Source organism: Girardinichthys multiradiatus, chromosome 23, assembly GCF_021462225.1.
Source record: "Girardinichthys multiradiatus isolate DD_20200921_A chromosome 23, DD_fGirMul_XY1, whole genome shotgun sequence".
NCBI lineage: Eukaryota > Metazoa > Chordata > Actinopteri > Cyprinodontiformes > Goodeidae > Girardinichthys > Girardinichthys multiradiatus.
This window is the reverse complement of record NC_061815.1, coordinates 6,210,418-6,231,190: the sequence shown is the minus strand read 5'-3', so window position 1 is coordinate 6,231,190 and position 20,773 is coordinate 6,210,418. Positions and strand designations below refer to the sequence as shown.

The following is a 20,773-nucleotide window of genomic DNA, read 5'->3' as shown; positions in this document are numbered from 1 at the left end:
CAATCAAAAAACTGGTCCTGCCCTGTTGTTACAAAAGAAAAAAAAAAAAAGAAAACCTAGGTTTGACATTATTTAATCACCTTTAAATAAACAATTTAATTTTGTTTGAAAATTATAGCAGAAATAATGAACATAAAATAAGTATTGATAGTGTAAACATACAACATGTAAGTGAAATAAATGTCCTTGGTTTGATATCAGTTGTAAACCACACGTGAAATACATCTGAGTAAAGTTGGCACCGAGCATTGCTGTCCAGGAAAACAAGGGATATGTTAAGTGAAAAAGCACACTGTAAGACTTGAGTTTACTTTAAAAAAAAATAGTAAACTGGTTGCCTTAAAAAAATTATGTAATGTGGAGTGATAACTTGAGTGTAGTTGACTTAAACTGTTGAATGGACTGGGATAACTGTTTTAAGTACAATACAATCAATTACAAGTTGAGTCAACTTAAAATCCTTTGCAATGTCAATTTCTTTGGATATTTATTATATTCAAGATTTTAAGTACAGTGTAATTATTTCTAAGTTGATTAAACTTAAAACCTTCGGCAATGTCACTTTCTAAGGATATTTAATGTACTTAATAGTTTAAGTCCAGTGTAATTATTTGTGTAAGTTTATTTGAATAAAAATATCTAACAAATTCAATTTGTTTGTATAATATACCTGAAACTACATGCTAAGTTGTTATAACTCAAAATTGTTATTATATTTGGAGTCTACCTGTTAATTTGTTTATTTTATTTTAACAAGAAATTTAAATGCAAGCAAAAACACAAATTTTCCACGATTATGTTTTATTCCACTTTGCAAGTTTCAGTTTTTAGCAACTTCTTATTAATAAACACATTTCTGTAATCTTTATGCTACATATTTGGCATCATCACAAAACCTTTTATTTTCTTTTGATCAGAATTCAACATTTTGTCTGACTAAAATTCTACATTCATACAATATGTAAATGGTACAGGACAGGAAACCAATATAGCAACTTTAGAATCCCTAAGATGCTGGTATGTGCACCAGTCATGTAAAAACTCCACAACTCACAAAGATTTTGCAGAATAACTTCACAGAAAAAAATCGGAATAACCACAACCTGACTTTGAACTGTATGTGGTTTGCTTAGTGCTTTAACTGGGTTAATAAAACCTTATTTAAGCCCTTTACACAATAACAGTGTGTGTGAAAAATCTAAGCACCTGGCTTCAAAAAACGATAAAACAACTTGGAGCCCCTTTTTCACATGGAGAGCTGATTTTTCAGAGTCTGAATTTTGGGTGCCAGCTCACTTTTACCCAGGTCTAACATCACCTGCTGGACAAAGAAGAACGTGTTTTTCATATACTCATGGTATTCCAGGTGCAGTGCATAGATCAGTCCAAAAGGGACGCAGAAAGCCTGAGGAAGGTTGGCCAGGTCATCCATCACCATATTCCCTTCTAAGATGATCCCAACTCTGGCCGGGTTCATCTGAGAATTTTCTTCATCAATACAGAGGATCCCCACTGCAGTTTGGCTGTACAAGTCCTTGTCAACTGGATCCTGGCAGAGGAAAAAGAAAATTGCAAAAAAAAAGAAGAAACAAAATTGAAGATGCTCCCAATCTCTAAAACAATTAACGAAACTGAAGCCTTGTAATTGTTGCTGCTTATGCAACCATGTGACTTGGTGGTTATAGCTGCCTATTCTTTTCTACAGTACAGGCAAACCATCCAATATTAAGTTTTTATTTATTTATTTATTTATAGTTTTTAACAGCCTTTTCTGACAATTGAACCTACTAATGACACAGATAATGAAATTGTTTGGCCAAAACGTTTTTAGGATATTATGTGAAAACAGTTATATAATTACTATTATATCACCATTGCAGAATACAAAAAAAAAAAAAAAACAAGTAACTAAAACACTTCCAAACTAATGTACTTACAAAAGAAGTCTTGAAGAAAGCAGAAGGATCATCTCCCAAGATGACTGGCAGCCCCCGAATGCAAAGGCACCTAACATCTGTAGGCTCAGTGGTCTGAAATATATTGAGAAAAGTAAACACTTCTCAATTTTTATGGAACAGATTCTACAAACCTTCCTGCTAGTTCTTCAGATCAATGTTGAACATTTTCAAAACTGGAAAGTACAGAAGACAAGACAAAATAAATGGAAGAAAACAAGGATGAGTGGAAGAGGTAGTTGATAGAAAATGAGGTGAGCCGAAAGTGGAGAAGAAAACCAAGAGGGAGATCTGTAATTTTCTGGACAAAAGATATATATAATAGAAAAAAAAGGCAAATGAAAATAGAGAAGAAAAGGAGGTGAAAAAGAAGGAACTATGAAATATGTAATATGAAACAAATAAATAAAAGATAGCAAGAAAACAGAAAGGAGGAAAGGATTTGAGCGAGAAAAAAGAAACAAAAGACAGAACCTTCTAAACTTTGCAGGAAGATACAGAGTAGTCTGATGTTGACAACTAATATTACCTTTGTCTGACATAGAAGTGGTGCCAAAAGCTGGCTAGTAAGACCTCTCTTCTTCCTAAACAGGTCCATCAAACCAGGAGAGAAACTGTCAAGTGCATCAAAGAAGTTGTCTTTGAGACTTTTTCCCACCACTCTGATGAACTCCTGAAAAATCTGAATCATAGCAAACATTGGTTAAGTAGACGACAAATGACCGGGGCCGGAGGGGGTCTGGTTTGGGGACCAGTGGATTTCGTCTCTTCTTTTTGCAGATGATGTGGTCCTGCTGGCCCCCTCTAGCCAAGACCTACAGCATGCACTGGGGCAGTTCGCAGCCGAGTGTGAAGCGGCGGGGATGAGGATCAGCTCCTCTAAGTCTGAGGCCATGGTTCTCCACCGGAAAAGGGTGGCTTGTCCTCTTCAGGTTGGAGGGGAGTTCCTGCCTCAAGTGAAGGAGTTTAAGTATCTCGGGGTCTTGTTCACGAGTGAGGGAAGAATGGAGTGGGAGATTGACAGACGGATCGGTGCGGCTGCTGCAGTAATGGGGGCGCTGTGCCGGTCCGTTGTGGTGAAGAGAGAGCTGAGCTGAAAAGCAAAGCTCTCGATTTACCGGTCGGTCTATGTTCCTACCCTCACTTATGGCCATGAACTTTGGGTCATGACCGAAAGAACGAGATCCCGGATACAAGCGGCTGAAATGAGCTTCCTCCGTAGGCTGGCCGGGCACTTGCTTAGAGATAGGGTGAGGAGTTTGGCCATACGGGAGGGGCTCGGAGTAGAGCCGTTGCTCCTCCACATCAAGAGGAGCCAGTTGAGGTGGTTCGGGCATCTATACAGGATGCCTCGTGGACGCCTTCCTCGGGAGGTGTTCCAGGCACGTCCCACTGGGAGGAGGCCCAGGGGACGGCCCAGGACACGCTGGAGGGACTATGTTTCTCGGCTGGCCTGGAAGTGCCTTGGGCTCCCCCTGGAGGAGCTAGAGGAGGTGTCTGGGGAGAGGGACGTCTGGGAGGAGGTGTCTGGGAAGAGGGACGTCTGGGTGTCTCTACTGAGTCTGCTGACCCTGCGACCCGGTCCCGGATAAAGCGGAAGATGACGAGTATGAGTACTATATGATTTGGACACAACAATATTATGCAGTCTCTCATATCAATATGACTAAATGAAAATTGCATGCAAAAAATGCAGAAAAGAGCAGTGCAGGGACATTTTGAAAATTTTATTGCAAGCAGATCTGAAACATAAACTCAGTTAAAGTATATCAAACATCAAATGAATGCATTAACTAGGCATATGAAACATTCATACAAACCTGACTGTCTGTGAAAAGAGCTGGCCATCGATGTACCATCTGGCTGACTGCAGGCTTGTCTTTAACAACTTCTTTTCTGCAAAGTGCAAATGTCACATCCATTTGTCTCTTTACAGTGGATCCACTTTGCTTTTTTTTCATCATTTCATTAACCAAAACCTGATGAGTTTCTACCAGGTTGTGGTTATCCATTTCTTCTGGATAATCAGGCAGGAAATTTATTTCCCCTTTCTTTGGCTTCTTAATAGCTTTGTTGGGAGGGTCACCACTTGTGGAATACCTTCCATGTTTACCACCATTCACAGCCACATCAAGTCGGCCCAGCTGGCGCATTTTGGTTCTATAGTTCCCCATTTTGAACTTCAGGCTATTTTTCCATCCATCCCACAAGTGTGTCAGGTCTTGTTGCCATGCTCATCTTTCTAATATCTCCCTCAATGACAATAGCCCTTGTGGTAAATTTCTGCTGCACAGTGTTATGTAAATTTTAGTGCCTTGCTTGATTTGCTCCTTGATACTCCACAGGAACTGACAAAAGTATTAGAACCCCTGTGTGTTGTTCCATTCTTCTGTGTTTAGTCTTAGAGTAATGGTTTCTCAGCCTTCTTCTTGCAGCTATGTGAGATAATATGTATGCCACACTGTTAAGATTATGTCTAGGACAACAGGTCTCATAAGAGTCACCTTGAAAACTATTGTAGCTTATAGGAGAACTTTTACTTTGTCTGGGGTGAATGATTTGGTAGTACTACTGAGCACATCTCCAATGCTGTAAAACCCTTCTCTCTTGCAAGATTAAAATAAAGCTGATTCTGAGTGACATTCATCAGTCTCTGGATGCAAATGTTTCTACAACAATTTGGCGTCACGGAGAGGATTCCTTGACTGATTTACTCTGGGGACATCGACGAAGAAGTGCTAGGCGCCAGCCATGGAGGAGATTCCTTGCCTTTACCCAGCTTAGTGTTACAGGGACAGAGTACTTCTGTGTCGAGGTTCCTGGGAGACTCAGTAATGAAATCCAGAAAGAACATGATTTTTTCCCAGAGATGGTGAGATCTTGAATCAGCACAATTTAATAATTATTATCATTAGGTTATATTTGAAAAACTAAAACAAATTAAAACAAAGGTCTATAAATTAAATTGCAAAAATAGAGAAAATACTAATAGGCTTAATAATAATAATAAGGACTTCTGTTACTTTTAACTAAAAGGTTAAAAGTAACAGTTTTCTACTGGGGACAAAGGGGATCTGGGATTTTTTCCACCTTGGAACAGGAGCGAGGTGTACGGACCTCGCTGGCGCAGTTGATGAACATGGGTGAACAGTAATTCACCAGTTGAGACCCCTCCCTGTACGGTTGAGCGAGGCTCCCCTAACGAGTAAGTTAGGGGGAAGGCGATTAGGTAGATTAGATAGGAATTTTGGGTTTTCATGAGCTGTATGCCAAAATCATCCGTATTAAGACAATAAAAGACCTGAAATATTTCAGTTAGTGTGCAATGAATCTAAAATATATGAATGTTAAATTTTCATCATGGCATTATGGAAAATAATTAACTTTATCACAATATGCTAATATTTTGAGAAGGACCTGTAACTGTTAAAAGGTGTACTATGCTCAATCCAGCAACACTTCTCCCCACGCCAGAAGATGGGGAGCCTCATAACTGTGTTTCAGTGTTGGAGGAAGTTTGCACACCCTGGCCTGACCTTTACCAAAAGCTATCTCTGTGTGTAAATGTGCAGCACACACATCTTCAACAGATGTTGTTTCACATGGGAACAGCAGAGCGGATTTAGCAGCGAGACATAGCAGCTCTACCAGTAGCTTTGCTTGGAGATCTGCCAACTTCTCCATCCTCGATTCTTCATCACGAACGTGCAGTGGATTTTTCTTTCAGACATAACAATCCCATTTATTCCGATGCTGTTGGGGTTCCACGTGGTGTTCCAGATGAATATAAGTTAGCCAATCCTATAGCCAATGAGTTTGAATCAACATTTCTTTGGATTACTCCTAACAAAAATGTTGATCGCATTAATTATGTTCACTATAATATACAGTGCTTAGCAAACACTACCAGAGATGTAATGGTAGGTGTAACTGACCAATTATGCTCCAGTTCTCTTATGTCTTGGCAAAACAGAATGGGCTTAGACATGTTTATAGCTGAAAAGGGAGGTGTTTGTGCCATGTTTGGTTCTTTACGCTGTACCTTTATTCCAAATAATGCAGCCCCTGATGGTTCAGTAGCCAAGGCCCTAAATGAATTGCGCACCCTGGCTCATCACATGACAGAAGACTCTGGTGTAGATTATTTACCTGATTGGTTTGCTGACACTTTTGGTAAATGGAAGGATTTTATTATTACAGGTATGACTTCATTTGCCATCTTTGCAGGTATTCTCATTTGCTGTGGATGTTGTGCCATTCCCTGTCTGCGCACTCTAATTAACAGATTGATCACTACAGCTCTGTCAAAGGAGGACTCCTTTAGGTCATATCAGATGCCTCTCCTCACAGGTGTAGAGGAACCCATGGATTGCTCTGATGAGTCTGATACCGACTCCCATGATGATGATGCTTTCTAAGAAATTTACTCACCGATATTCAATTTACATCTGTTCAAATAATCCTCCTAATTCTAATGATGTAGATGTGTACCGAACATACAGGGTAGATGAAAACTTATGATTTCATTTTGCTAGTATATTGGTGTACTAATATATTCTACTATATCTTCTTCATTTAATTTTTTTGAGTGTTTGAATTCTTTATATTATTTGTGTATTCATTTTATCTAATCATTCCTTAAAAGCTTGTTGTTTTTCACAAGCTGGGGATAATGTTCCAAATAGTGATGCATAGGCCTTAAACAGAACTCTGGAAATGTGTACTGTAACAGGCGTCTGTGTTCTGATATCTTGCAGTTCAGGAAATTTAGTGTCTCTTCAGTATGCCTTGGTGCCACAACAAGCTCAACAATGTCTTTGAGAAACATGAGAGTTTCCCAAGTGTTGTCACCTTCAAGGACATAGTGGCCAATAAGAAATGGAAGGAGCCTTATTAGACACCAGTTCTCATGAGCATTGCCACCAATGGTCCCTTTGGCTGAAAATCCCTTTCCAATAATCTGTGGTTTGTTTGTTTTGTCAGCAAATGTGTAATTAAAAGGACTTAATAGCCTGGTTTAGCATAACTAAAGTGAAATACGTCTTCCCAATCAGATCTGTTAGACAAAGGCATAACTCAACTGGAACAATGCCCTCCAAGATATCATGCATGATGTCAGGAGGGTACCCAGTGACCACATGGAAGTGTTCAAGACTCTCAGTTAAAGGACATGCTTCTGTCACGCCATAAATTCAACTTAATCCCGGATCTTCTTTCACCGCTTTTACTTGCCTATCATGTGACTCCTTCTCTCGGGATTGAAAGAAACCAGAACATACAGGGGTTGGACAATGAAACTGAAACACCTGTCATTTTAGTGTGGGAGGTTTCATGGCTAAATTGGACCAGCCTGGTAGCCAGTCTTCATTGATTGCACATTGCACCAGTAAGAGCAGAGTGTGAAGGTTCAATTAGCAGGGTAAGAGCACAGTTTCCCTCAAAATATTGAAATGCACACAACATTATGGGTGACATACCAGAGTTCAAAAGAGGACAAATTGTTGGTGTACGCCTTGCTGGCGCATCTGTGACCAAGACAGCAAGTCTTTGTGATGTATCAAGAGCCACTGTATCCTGGTTAATGTCAGCATACCACCAAGAAGGACGAACCACATCCAACAGGATTAACTGTGGACGCAAGAGGAAGCTGTGTGAAAGGGATGTTCGGGTGCTAACCCGGATTGTATCCAAAAAACATAAAACCGCAGCTGCCCAAATCACGGCAGAATTAAATGTGCACCTCAACTCTCCTGTTTCCACCAGAACTGTCCGTCGGGAGCTCCACAGGGTCAATATTCACGACCGGATTGCTATAGCCAAACCTTTGGTCAATCATGCCAATGCCAAACATCGGTTTCAATGGCGCAAGGAGCACAAATCTTGGGTTGTGGACAATGTGAAACATGTATTGTTCTCTGATGAGTCCACCTTTACTGTTTTCCCCACATCCAGGAGAGTTACGGGGTGGAGAAGCCCCAAAGAAGCGTACCACCCAGACTGTTGCATGCCCAGAGTGAAGCATGGGGGTGGATCAGTGATGGTTTGGGCTTCCATATCATGGCATTCCCTTGGCCCAATACTTGTGCTAGATGGGCGCATCACTGCCAAGGACTACCGAACCATTCTTGAGGACCATGTGCATCCAATGGTTCAAACATTGTATCCTGAAGGCGGTGCACCAATACACACAGCAAAACTGGTGAAAGATTGGTTTGATGAACATGAAAGTGAAGTTGAACATCTCCCATGGCCTGCACAGTCACCAGATCTAAATATTATTGAGCCACTTTGGGGTGTTTTGGAGGAGCGGGTCAGGAAACATTTTCCTCCACCAGTATCACGTAGTGACCTGGCCACTATCCTGCAAGAAGAATGGCTTAAAATCCCTCTGACCACTGTGCAGGACTTGTATATGTCATTTCCAAGACGAATTGACTCTGTATTGGCCGCAAAAGGAGGCCCTACACCATACTAATAAATATTGTGGTCTAAAACCAGGTGTTTCAGTTTCATTGTCCAACCCCTGCACCTCCTGTTGTTGAGCATCACTGCTGCTTCCCAAGCAGAATCTGCAGAATTTATCAACAGCAAAGTTTTTTTGGAAGCCTGCAAGAGAGTGGGCACCAAGATTATCAGCTGCAACATACAAAACTGTACCTTTAACACTTGCCCCAAGTTGCTCCAAGTAAACACCGCTTTGCTCGAATAATTGTAGATCATAGAGCAGAGGCTGGAGAACTTTTGAGAAGCCACACTCTTCGACTGTGGAAGTATAGAATAGTAGAGCAAGCTGGATTGAGTTTAGAGCTGACCTATACTTTGCAGGAATGTTGACAATAACCCAGTATACTGCATACATTTTGTGTTTCAGCTTTGATTGCTATTTCAAAGTCATCAATATAAAGGCAAGGGAAATTGTGAATTAATCTCTTGCAAGAAGTGAATTTTCTTTAAAGCACTGCCCATCTCCACAAGACCTGTATTCCTGTGGGACACTGACTTTGTCTTACATGGCTTTGTGTAAAACATCTTTTTTGCTAAGCAACTTCTGCAGCATAAGAACAACAGGAACATATGCAAGAGGTGTTTACCTTTTTCCACAACATATTCTATGGGGTTTACAAGTGCAAACACTTTAAGCACATAGGCAGCTCTCTTTTTAGTAGTTCCTAAAGGCCCATCTTTATCACAGTATGTCATTATGTTACTTTTTGACACCGCATTAATTACCTCTTTCACAAACATTTCATTTGTGTCAAAACCATATTTCTTTAGTACAGTCATGATTCTGGTTTGCAGTTGTGACAGTTTATTGAGCTGACATAGTTGTTGGATCACTTCTTGCATAGTACTTTCTGGTATATTTAGAACAGACTGCATCATTAACAGAAGAGATGCTAAATTGTGCTCGAGCTGCTTTTCTAGATCATGAAAATCATGGTCACTGGTTACTTCATGCACTTCCTCTAAGTCCTCCATATGATCAGCATCAGATATTTGTTCATGTGCAGCCCCATTGTCATTATTTACATCATTATCACCTATGATTTCTGACTTAAACCCTTTCCAGTTATGCGCTTTGTGTTCTTTACTCTTATGTGCTTTGAAGGTGCTGTAAACACAGCTTTGAAATTTACAGTCTTTGTAAGGGCATACAACTTTGTGGTTTACTTTCAGATGAGCTGAACGTAGATGTGAAAAAACTCTCAGTGCATGGCTCAGAAAATCCACAGGACATACAGTTAAATTTAACTGGTACAGTTACACTTGTTTGCTGATTGGGAGTTTTGATGTGAATGCTGCATAAGTGTACTTTTAAGACATTTAGTGATTTAAATGTACACTGGCATTCTTTGTGTAACCAAGGAAATGGTCCGGTTCTTGCATAACTCCCACTTTTTAACCTGTAATGTTCGATTTACTCCCTGCCTCCAATGCAAAAATGGTGGCCTAGCTAACAGAAAGCTAGCAGATGAAAATTTGAGCTAAATGCTAGTTTTGACTGCTGTTAAACCATCTGTCCGCGTTCAACCACAGAGTTACTTTAAATATTCATATTTTGTCCTCCATTACTGCTTATTTGACGTAAACTGAGCCGAAACAGCACTAACTTCATTAAGCTGGTCATATAACCGTGACAATCAAAGGTTAGCCTATATAAGCTGTGTCCAACATGGACAGAAAACAAAAAAGCAAATTCAGAAGTAGTTAGCACAGTAATGCTAATAGTTAAAACAACATGCTTACCACAAACAGCTTCTTGGTAAAGAAATGGCATGGGCAAAAATAAAAAAAATCACGGCTAAATAACGGCCAGTTTCGATTTCTCTTAAACTTCCCGCCTCCAATGCAAAAAAAAAGTATTCACATTTTGTCCTGCAGTACTGCAACATGTTAACATTGTATAGTGTTAAAGAGGATATTTTTATTTTGTATTGGCTTTTAGCTACTTTATACCTGTTTATATGCAATTAAAACATGCATACAATGAAGAAAAATTTAGATAATACTTACTGTTCCAGCAAATGGTCCAGCATCTGACGAAAGCGTGCAGGTGCAAAGTAAAAGGGTGCTCCTTCACCCCCAAATGGACGAACATAGGCGTGGTCATAACCAAAACTTTCTGATTTTAGGCCATTGAACTTAAAATTATTCACACATGTGGACATTTGCAACAATTTAGTTGAATGTACTTATGATTTTATAGTATTGACATAAAACTTAAATAATTTCATTATATTTTAATCAGACTGTTTGTTCTGGCAAGCTGCTAGGTAGCCACTCCCTTCTGCTGCATCTTTCTGCTTGTTAGTGATGAAAACCAGGTGGACTCAATCTCCTAGCAATCAGAGAGTGCAGGTACTTTTGGTGTGACTGACCTGTCACTTCTGTTTGAAGTAGTGCCACAGCATGAGAAGCAAATAGTGCTGGTAGCACATGGAAATTGAGAACTGTGTGAAAGTTTTCTACAAACAGTGAAGGACAGCCGGTAAGCCTCACAGTGCTGTTGCTCGTTTCTTGAATCTCAATGGAGCAGCATATGGGCTCTAATTGATTGTTGATAGTTTTAAATCAAGCGTGTAAAAGGAAAAAAAAAACACTTGGTGTTTATTGGGTAAAGTAGAAAGTGAAAAAAAAAAGATGAGACTAAAAAATAAAAAAGAAGAAAAAAAAGAAAATGTTGATAAATATGCTAATTTATTTATTGGTGTTGAATTTTACTATAAAATATTTGCTATTTATTGTATTTTGGGATTAACTGGTTAAAGGCGTGTAAATCTGTTTGATTATTTCACAATGTATTTGTCTTGTTGATTTCAAAATGTAATGGATGTATTTCTGTTTCTTTTGAGGTTTTTCACCTATGTGGTTGGAAGGCTAGAACACTATGGTGACCATCATACAGAATAAAGATGGATCAGCTAAATTGAAGGCTCTTTGAGTGAAATCCAGTTAATTTCATAGTGGAGACTATCCCTTTCAAGTGGGGAATCGCACAGTAATTCAAACCTGACAAACATGACACTGTTTAGTCAATACAAAATCTGGGCTAACAGTGCATTATTTACATTACAGGTACATCTTAAAAAATGAGAAAATGCGAAATGGATTTATTTATTTTCACTCATTTAAGAAAGTAAAACTCATATAATACAGGTTTATCACATACAGAGATAACTATTTCAAGCCTTTCTTTTGTGTAATTCTGATAAGTTGTTTTTTTTTTTTTTTTGCTTGACTAAAATAAGATTTAATCTTTTAAAAAAAGATACAATAACAAGGGCAAAATGGTAAAAATGATTGTTTTCTTCTTCTCCACAAGAAGACTAACTCAAAGAAAAACAGGCAATTCAGATAAATGCTGTATCAGTCAACATTGATTTCCCTTCCTTTCCATGTGACCTAAAACGTGGACAAAATTGTTGGTAACCCTCAGTTAATGAAATAAAGACCCACAATGGTCACAGAAAGAACTTGAATCTGACAAAGGTAATAATAAATAAAAATGCTATGAAAATGAACAAATGAAAGTCAGACATTGCTTTTCAAACATGCTTCAACAGAATTATAAAAAAAAAATAAACTCATGAAGCAGGCCTGGACAAAAATGATGGTACCCCTGAAAATGTGACCAAAGGGACATGTTAATTCAAGGTGTGTTCATTGATTAGCATCACAGGTGTCTACATTTTTGTAATCAGTCAGTGGTCCTATATATAGTGCTACAGGTAGTCATTGTGATGTTTGGTAACATGGTGTGTACCCAGGGGTGAAAGTAGTTCTAAATTCTTGCCGGTACTCAGGGGTGGAGCTAGAGGGGGTGCTGGGGAGGCACTGGGGGCATATATATATATATATATATATATATATATATATATTAAAGAGCTGCCATGTATGAAACAATGATAAAGCATTTTCTGATGCATAACTTCTTCAGTTTCCGTCTTTTCTTTGAGCAAAGAAGTTATTGTTCTCTGCATTTTGGTCAAGTTTTGATTTCATTTAAATTAAAAATTTGACAGTTTGGTTGTTTTCGCGGTTTTTATTTAAAAGTCTGTAGATGGTAAGTGATTTATTGTTTGTCCTGTCCTAATGCAAGGGGCGTTTTTGTATGTCTGTGCATCACCTGTGTAAAATTTCCCAGTCCATTAAATCGAACGCACCAATCTCCTTGGCAACCGTTCTGTTTTGGGAGTAAACGCACATGCACTCTCGTGTAGTGTATGTGAAATCTCTGGTCATAAGCAGTGTTTTCGAGCTGTACTGTGTTGTTGTAATTCAGCAAAATAACATGAAATACAACTAGTTCCTCTCCCTTTGCTTCTAAATGGGGTATTTAGCAGTGAGCAGACAGACATTAAACGTAACGGTGCTTGTTTTAAACCCTGGCCGTTCACAAAAACCTCGAGCTCCGAGGGGAGAGAAGGAAAGCAAGAGCACTGAGACTCCAGCATAGCAGAACCATTCAGAAACAATTTGGAATGAGGGGAAAAAAGCTATATTTATGTTTTAGACTGGCTTTTCGTAGTGGATCTGATGTTCTTTGTGTGCTCGTGAATATTTGCAGCCGTAATTGGTTCTGGATGATGGCTTCATAGCAGTTCCTCCCTCTTCCCGGTACTGCGTACCAGCGCAGAATCTCTTAGTGGTACACAGTACCGGACCATACCGGCTCACTTTCACCCTGTGTGTACCACACTCAAAATGGACCAGAGGAAGCGAAGGAAAGAGTTGTCTCAGGAGATTAGAAAGACAATTATAGACAAGCATGTTAAAGGTAAAGGTTATAAGACCATCTCCAAGCAGCTTCATGTTCCTGTGACTACAGTTGCATATATTATTCAGAAATTTAAGATCCATGGGACTGTTGCCAACCTTGCTGGACGTGGCCGCAGGAGGAAGATTGATGACAAAACAAAGAGACGTTATAATACGAACGGTAACAAAAGAGCTTAAATGTGAACTTCAAGCTCAAGGAACATTACTGTCAGATCGCACCATCCGATGTTGTTTGAGGCAAAGTGGACTAAATGGGAGACGACCAAGGAGAACACCATTGCTGAAAACACATCATAAAAAAGCCAGACTGGAATTTGCCAAACTACTGGTCCTTCTCAAAATATTAGCATATTGTGATAAAGTTCATTATTTTCCATAATGTCATGATGAAAATTTAACATTCATATATTTTAGATTCATTGCACACTAACTGAAATATTTCAGGTCTTTTATTGTCTTAATACGGATGATTTTGGCATACAGCTCATGAAAACCCAAAATTCCTATCTCACAAAATTAGCATATCATTAAAAGGGTCTCTAAACAAGCTATGAACCTAATCATCTGAATCAACGAGTTAACTCTAAACACCTGCAAAAGATTCCTGGGGCCTTTAAAACTCCCAGCCTGGTTCATCACTCAAAACCCCAATCATGGGTAAGACTGCCGACCTGACTGCTGTCCAGAAGGCCACTATTGACACCCTCAAGCAAGAGGGTAAGACACAGAAAGAAATTTCTGAACGAATAGGCTGTTCCCAGAGTGCTGTATCAAGGCACCTCAGTGGGAAGTCTTTGGGAGGGAAAAAGTGTGGCAGAAAACGCTGCACAACGAGAAGAGGTGACCGGACCCTGAGGAAGATTGTGGAGAAGGGCCGATTCCAGACCTTGGGGGACCTGCGGAAGCAGTGGACTGAGTCTGGAGTAGAAACATCCAGAACCACCGTGCACAGGCGTTTGCAGGAAATGGGCTACAGGTGCCGCATTGCCCAGACCTGGGCTACAGAGAAGCAGCACTGGACTGTTGCTCAGTGGTCCAAAGTACTTTTTTCGGATGAAAGCAAATTCTGCATGTCATTCGGAAATCAAGGTGCCAGAGTCTGGAGGAAGACTGGGGAGAAGGAAATGCCAAAATGCCAGAAGTCCAGTGTCAAGTACCCACAGTCAGTGATGGTCTGGGGTGCCGTGTCAGCTGCTGGTGTTGGTCCACTGTGTTTTATCAAGGGCAGGGTCAATGCAGCTAGCTATCAGGAGATTTTGGAGCACTTCATGCTTCCATCTGCTGAAAAGCTTTATGGAGATGAAGATTTCATTTTTCAGCACGACCTGGCACCTGCTCACAGTGCCAAAACCACTGGTAAATGGTTTACTGACCATGGTATCACTGTGCTCAATTGGCCTGCCAACTCTCCTGACCTGAACCCCATAGAGAATCTGTGGGATATTGTGAAGAGAACGTTGAGAGACTCAAGACCCAACACTCTGGATGAGCTAAAGGCCGCTATCGAAGCATCCTGGGCCTCCATAAGACCTCAGCAGTGCCACAGGCTGATTGCCTCCATGCCACGCCGCATTGAAGCAGTCATTTCTGCAAAAGGATTCCTGACCAAGTATTGAGTGCATAACTGTACATGATTATTTGAAGGTTGACGTTTTTTGTATTAAAAACATTTTTCTTTTATTGGTCGGATGAAATATGCTAATTTTGTGAGATAGGAATTTTGGGTTTTCATGAGCTGTATGCCAAAATCATCCGTATTAAGGCAATAAAAGACCTGAAATATTTCAGTTAGTGTGCAATGAATCTAAAATATATGAATGTTAAATTTTCATCATGACATTATGGAAAATAATGAACTTTATCACAATATGCTAATATTTTGAGAAGGACCTGTACATGTTGACAAACCACAAAGCTCCTGGGAGAATGTCCGATGGACAGATGAGACAAAAATGTAACTTTGTGGCAAGGCACATCAGCTCTACTGTATGTTCGCAGACGGAAACATGAAGCATATGAAGAAAAGAACACTGTCCCTACTGTGAAACATGGAGGAGGCTCTGTTATGTTCTGGGGTGGCTGCTTTGCTGCATCTGGCACAAGGTGTCTTGAATCTGTGCAGGGTATAATGAAATCTCAAGACTATCAAGGGATTATACAGGATAATGACCCAAAACACACAGCTAAAAACACCCAATAATGGCTAAGAGGAAAACATTGGACTATTCTGAAGTCGCCTTCTATGAACCCTGACGTAAATCCTATTGAGCATCTTTGGAAGGAGCTGAAACATGCCGTCTGGAAAAGCCACCCTTCAAACCTGAGACAACTGGAGTAGTTTGCTCATGAGGAGTGGGCCAAAATACCTGCTGAGGTGCAGATGTCTTACTGACATTTATAGGAATCGTTTGATTGCAGTGATATCCTCAAAAGGTTGTGCAACAAAATATTAAGTTATGAGTTTATTTTTAAAATAATTCTGTTGAAGCATGTTTGAAAAGCAATGTCTGTCTTTTATTTGTTCATTTTCATAGAATTTTTATTCATTATAACCATCATCAGATTCAAGTTATTTCTGTGACCATTGTGGGGTTTTCTTTCATTAACCAAGGGATGCCAACAATTCTGTCCACATGTGTATGTTTTTATTTTCTTGTTAAATGGAGGGACATGGACTATTTTGTTCCTCTAAAAGGGGGCTCAGCCTCCAAGATTTGTGAACCAGTGATGGGAACTCTGCTTCCTTTCAGAGAAACTTTTCTTTTGGCTCGGCTCACTTAGAAGTGTTAGCTCTTTCAGCTCCAAAACGGCTCTTAAAGTTGTTGCTGCTTGAACAGCTGCAAATCCAAGACATATGGTAATAGGGTCTCATTTTCAGGGTGAATATGTTTTACAAACTGTGCAACCGCAGGTTCACAGTTACTGTATATTAATATTGAAGACTAGAAACTTCCACCTGTCGTTTATTTCAAGAGGCATCCGTAAGAGCCATTTCGTTTCAACATTATAGCTCATGTAGCAGGGAAAAAAACTTGGCTAGTGTCAAAACAGTTTGTGCTTCCTTGCAAAAACATAACTCCAAAATTATTACAGCATAAGCTAAAGCAGTACATTTCCACCAGTTTTTTTTTGTGGAAAATACAGTAGTTCTCCAGGTCCAATTTTATTTTCAGACGTGTCAAAACTGCAGAAGGGGTGCAGACTACAAATGGGAAAAAAGACTAACAATGCAGAAGAAGATAGACAGAACAATGGAGAGCAATAAGAAAATGAGACAGGTCCAGAGAAAGAATGTAGAGCAGATAGGGGGAGGTTCATGCCTGACTGAGGGCTTTCTTAGTTCTCACCTGAATGGCCATCTATCTCTTCTTGGTGCTGCCACAGATACAATGATGTGCCACTGATGGCTCCAAAAATAGTGCAGAAAGAAGACAAAAACAACAACCCTGGTGTCAAAAAGACAGAGAGGCTCATGGGAAACTCCTTCCTGGCCATATGGATTTCCAAGGTCCACAGTCAAACTGACAGAGATGATACAACCCTATGATTAATCTTATAATAATAGCTGTTAATGATACAAAAATGTAAAATGTTCATTGCTTAGCTAGACTCATTTAAAGCCTGCTCCGTTATCATTGGTTCTAAATAAATGACATAATGATGTTTAAAACATATTTTTCAGAAGTTGCATTTGTGAGGGTCCACATCTTGTTAATAATAAACGGGACAACTATGACACTTTCTCACCTCAAGGAATATGAATCAGTCCATGTGCTTGGTGGGCTCCAAAGAATCTGTTTACAGTGGGAGATTTTGAGTCTTAACACAGATTTTGATCCCACCACTGAAGAGCAGCATCTCACCATAGGGGTTTGCAGAGTCAACAGAGTAAGCAGCAAGCTATGATGATCATAAGGGTGAGGGTACTCACACTCCACTTTTTCTAAAGGTTCCCATTGAGGATTATTATAAAGTCTGTTATCTCCAAGCTGGCCAGTTTGAGTCGAGTGTTAATGCACACGTATTCAGAGATTGTTGCTGAGGACCATGGATGGCATAATATTGCCTTTAAACATTTCTATATTCCCTCTTTCACCCTTACAGCAACCAAACCGAGCTTACACTCCCATCATTTTTTCCTAAACTACCTGACTAAAAATTTTTTTTAATTTTATGTTACTAATATGAGCTGTTGTAAATTATTTTGAAAATTGTTTACCTGTAATATTTGTCCCATTGCAAATATCAATAAGCAGGTGTGCCCAAAATATCTTTTTTGGGTTAGAATGTTTTATTGATTCTGTTTAGCCCATTCATGCTCTTGTTTCCACTCCTTGCCACAGTCGGCTTGCAATCAGCTTCATCTGTTCCACCTGCACTTTGCCAATTAATTTCCTAGCTTCACTTGTGTATATATATATACTCCTCTGTTCTGTTCATTCCTTGCTGGATCATTGTCTGTATGACTGTCAACCATGTCAAGTCTGGCTGAGGCTGTTGCTACACCAAACTTTGGTTCCATGTTCAGCCTGCCAAATGCCTGCCTTTAGGTTTTTTTTTATTAAACCTTTTAGTTTGACCAATCTGCTCCTGCCTGTCTGCATTTGGGTCCTATTCCTGAACCCACTCTGACACTCTGGTTCTTATTGTTCTCCACTGGATTCTTCTGTTCGACTGCTATGTACCCTGTTACCTTCCATGTGCCTGACTATTTCCTTCATGCTTTCATGTCCTACTGGTCGATATTATTTATGGGCTTTGATTTTGATTAATGTGTTAATCAAAAATAATTCTGAATATCACATTAGAATCCCAGATTAATGGAAGTAATAGCAGATTAGCTGTGAAAGTTAAATTATAATCCTAGATTTGTCACACTTTATGTTGTATTTTTTTTTTACTTGTTTGAATTTGGAAATATAATCTTGGAATTATATTGTACATTGTAAGTAGGCTATTCACAGTAGCATAGTTCTGCTGCTATGTGTTCTATTTCTTCTTGAACAACAGGTCGAGTCTACAGTTATAGCACCATTTCATGCATGTAGTTTTATTAAGTCATTTTAGTTGTTGTACCCATATTTTAATTATTTAAAAGCTAAGTCACAATCACAAATTTTTGTATTGTATATTTTTCAGTGTTTTAAAGTTGACAGTTTAAGCAGAAAAAGTCTGTCATTGTATTCAAGATTTTATTTTACCAAAAAATAAATAAAATGAATACAACAGAGTGTAAAACAAAGATTTACTTGTAAAATTATTCAACTGAAAAGTTGGGGGCACAGTTGAAGCTACATACGATCTTTATTAAAATCTGTATGCCTAGGGTTTTTTGTTTTTGTTTTGTAAGAGCAGGGTTATCCAGGGTGCTCTCTCATACAACATACTGTAAAAGGTGCAACAATTAAAGAGGGTATCCATAGAGTCTGTAAGCAGACTATTTACAGGTTGAAGTAAAGAACAAAACATGCAGAGACAGATAAATAGTCAAAACAGTGTGTGAAGGCCAATCAATATTTTTTATAAAACTATAATTGCATAAAGGGTTGACAGATTTAAATCAACATTGTAACATAACCCAGTCAGATGTCCTAGCTACTCAATACCACAGCAGTTCAGTTACTTTTCTTTTAGACATATCTTTGGGTGACATTTATGAGGTACAACAAGGCATCTTGGAATGGTGTATGGTCATTGTTTACCACATGATTTAAAAGAGTAATGTCAGGGTAGGTCTCTGCAAAGTCATGTTCTGCATGACATCTATCCTCCTCAGATGAAAATGGGTCAGTTCCAAAAACTGACTCCCAAGCAGTGTTAGGAACGTTACTTTAAAAAAGTAACTAGTTATAGTTACTTCTCCCAAAAAGTAACCGAGTTAGTAACTCAGTTACTACACTGTCAAAGTAACTGGTTACTAGGCAAAGTAACTATTCAGTTACTTTTTAGAATCTAAAATGATGTTACAAGTTGCTGACCAGACAAAGTCAAGCCTTTTCTGTTTGCACGGTGAAGCATTGTTGGAGCTTGCGCTGAGCAGGGCTCGGTCCTTAGCCACAGGTGTTGCGGAAGGGTTGGATAATTGTGGTGACTAGATATCAAAAAACTGAATGTGGTACAACAAGGATACTTATGAGGGACACATTACCAACACTACAATGACGTCATAAATTTTGATTTTAATTCTAAGATCTCGCATTACATTCGTTAATCTCTGCTTTGCCTGTTTGTGCACAAAGCTGAATTAGCACAAATTTGGGAAAAAAAAAGACTTTACAATCTTTTGAAGTTTAACACTGATAATTTCAGCTACTGATACCTTGTCTGTCTGACAGTCATCTCTGGGTTTGAGTAAATAGGAGTCCTTAGATCAGCAGGTGAATTTTGAGCCCCCTCGTAGTTTGCACCCTGTCTACAATCTCAACTGTTGGATTACAGCAACAGAAAATAATGTTACTCTTTTACTCATGGATTTGATTTTCTGGTGCTAATTCTCGGTGTTTAAGTATATACCACTTAATTTTGTGTTACAATGGGTTACTGAGATAGTAACTGGTATAATATTACAGATTTTTATTTTGTAATGCGTTATATTACAGTGCTACAGCAAAGAGCAATTAATTAGGCCAACTGTATTTGTGTTACTTTTGTAACGTTCCTTCCTGTCTGATCATTGTTCTTGACCTTGCATTGTCTTTTGGATTTTTGCCTCTCTGACTCCTCCGTCGGACTGTTTGGATTTTGGTTTTGACCCTGTTTCCTGCATCTGGTTTATGCCTCTGCCTGCCCCTTGCCTGACATCTCTTGTTCCGATCATTGACCCTGTTTCTGTCCTTGGATTATTGAGCCAGCCTTGCCCTTGGATTATTCAGCCTGGAGTCACATCTTACCTGTGCTGTGGAGATCACTGCCTGCCACCCAGTGAGGTTTCCCCTCTGGGTTTCAAGTTCTACTCAAGACAAAAGCAGGTTAGTGACTTTTCTGACCCCTGCAATATCTGGAGAAACTACAAGTCACTAATCCCTCTTTCTGCCCCAGTGATTCCCGGAAGCAGTGTGGAGTTTTACCTGAGTGACGTTTTCCTGTGGCTGAATAAACCTTTTAAATTTTCACTACTGTGTCTGGCTGAATCTTGGGTCTGCCTTTTTCTGATTCGTAATAACCACCCAGACTGTTGCATGCCCAGAATGAAGCTTGGGGGTGGATCGGTGATGGTTTGGGCTACCATATTATGGCATTCCCTTGGCCCAATACTTGTGCTAGATGGGCGCGTCACTGCCAAGGACTACCGAACCATTCTTGAGGACCATGTGCATCCAATGGTTCAAACATTGTATCCTGAAGGTGGTGCTGTGTATCAGGATGACATTGCACCAATACACACAGCAAGACTGGTGAAAGATTGGTCTGATGAACATGAAAGTGAAGTTGAACATCTCCCATGGCCTGCACTGTCACCAGATCTAAATATTACTGAGCCTCTTCGGGGTGATTTGGAGGAGCGAGTCAGGAAACGTTTTCCTCCACCAGTATCACAT

The 20,773-nt window shown here is 39.5% G+C and overlaps 1 protein-coding gene across 6 annotated transcripts; it reads right to left on the bottom strand.

Moving 5' to 3' along the window:
• Positions 1–784: 784 nt before the first annotated feature.
• Positions 785–10,728, bottom strand: LOC124860838. Of its 6 annotated transcripts, none has more exons than XM_047354433.1 (6): positions 10,470–10,728; positions 8,613–8,717; positions 3,776–3,851; positions 2,485–2,637; positions 1,938–2,030; positions 785–1,549 (listed from the first exon to the last, which is right to left on the bottom strand). In XM_047354433.1, the coding sequence occupies exons 3-6, from the start codon at positions 3,812–3,814 to the stop codon at positions 1,247–1,249; spliced, it is 588 nt and encodes a 195-aa protein (XP_047210389.1). In that variant the 5' UTR covers positions 3,815–3,851; positions 8,613–8,717; positions 10,470–10,728; the 3' UTR covers positions 785–1,246. The 6 variants fall into 6 exon arrangements, with proteins under 6 accessions (XP_047210389.1, XP_047210385.1, XP_047210386.1 ...); XM_047354429.1 differs by having other exon boundaries at positions 2,485–2,569; XM_047354430.1 differs by having other exon boundaries at positions 2,485–2,539.
• Between the last annotated feature and the right edge of the window lie 10,045 nt (positions 10,729–20,773).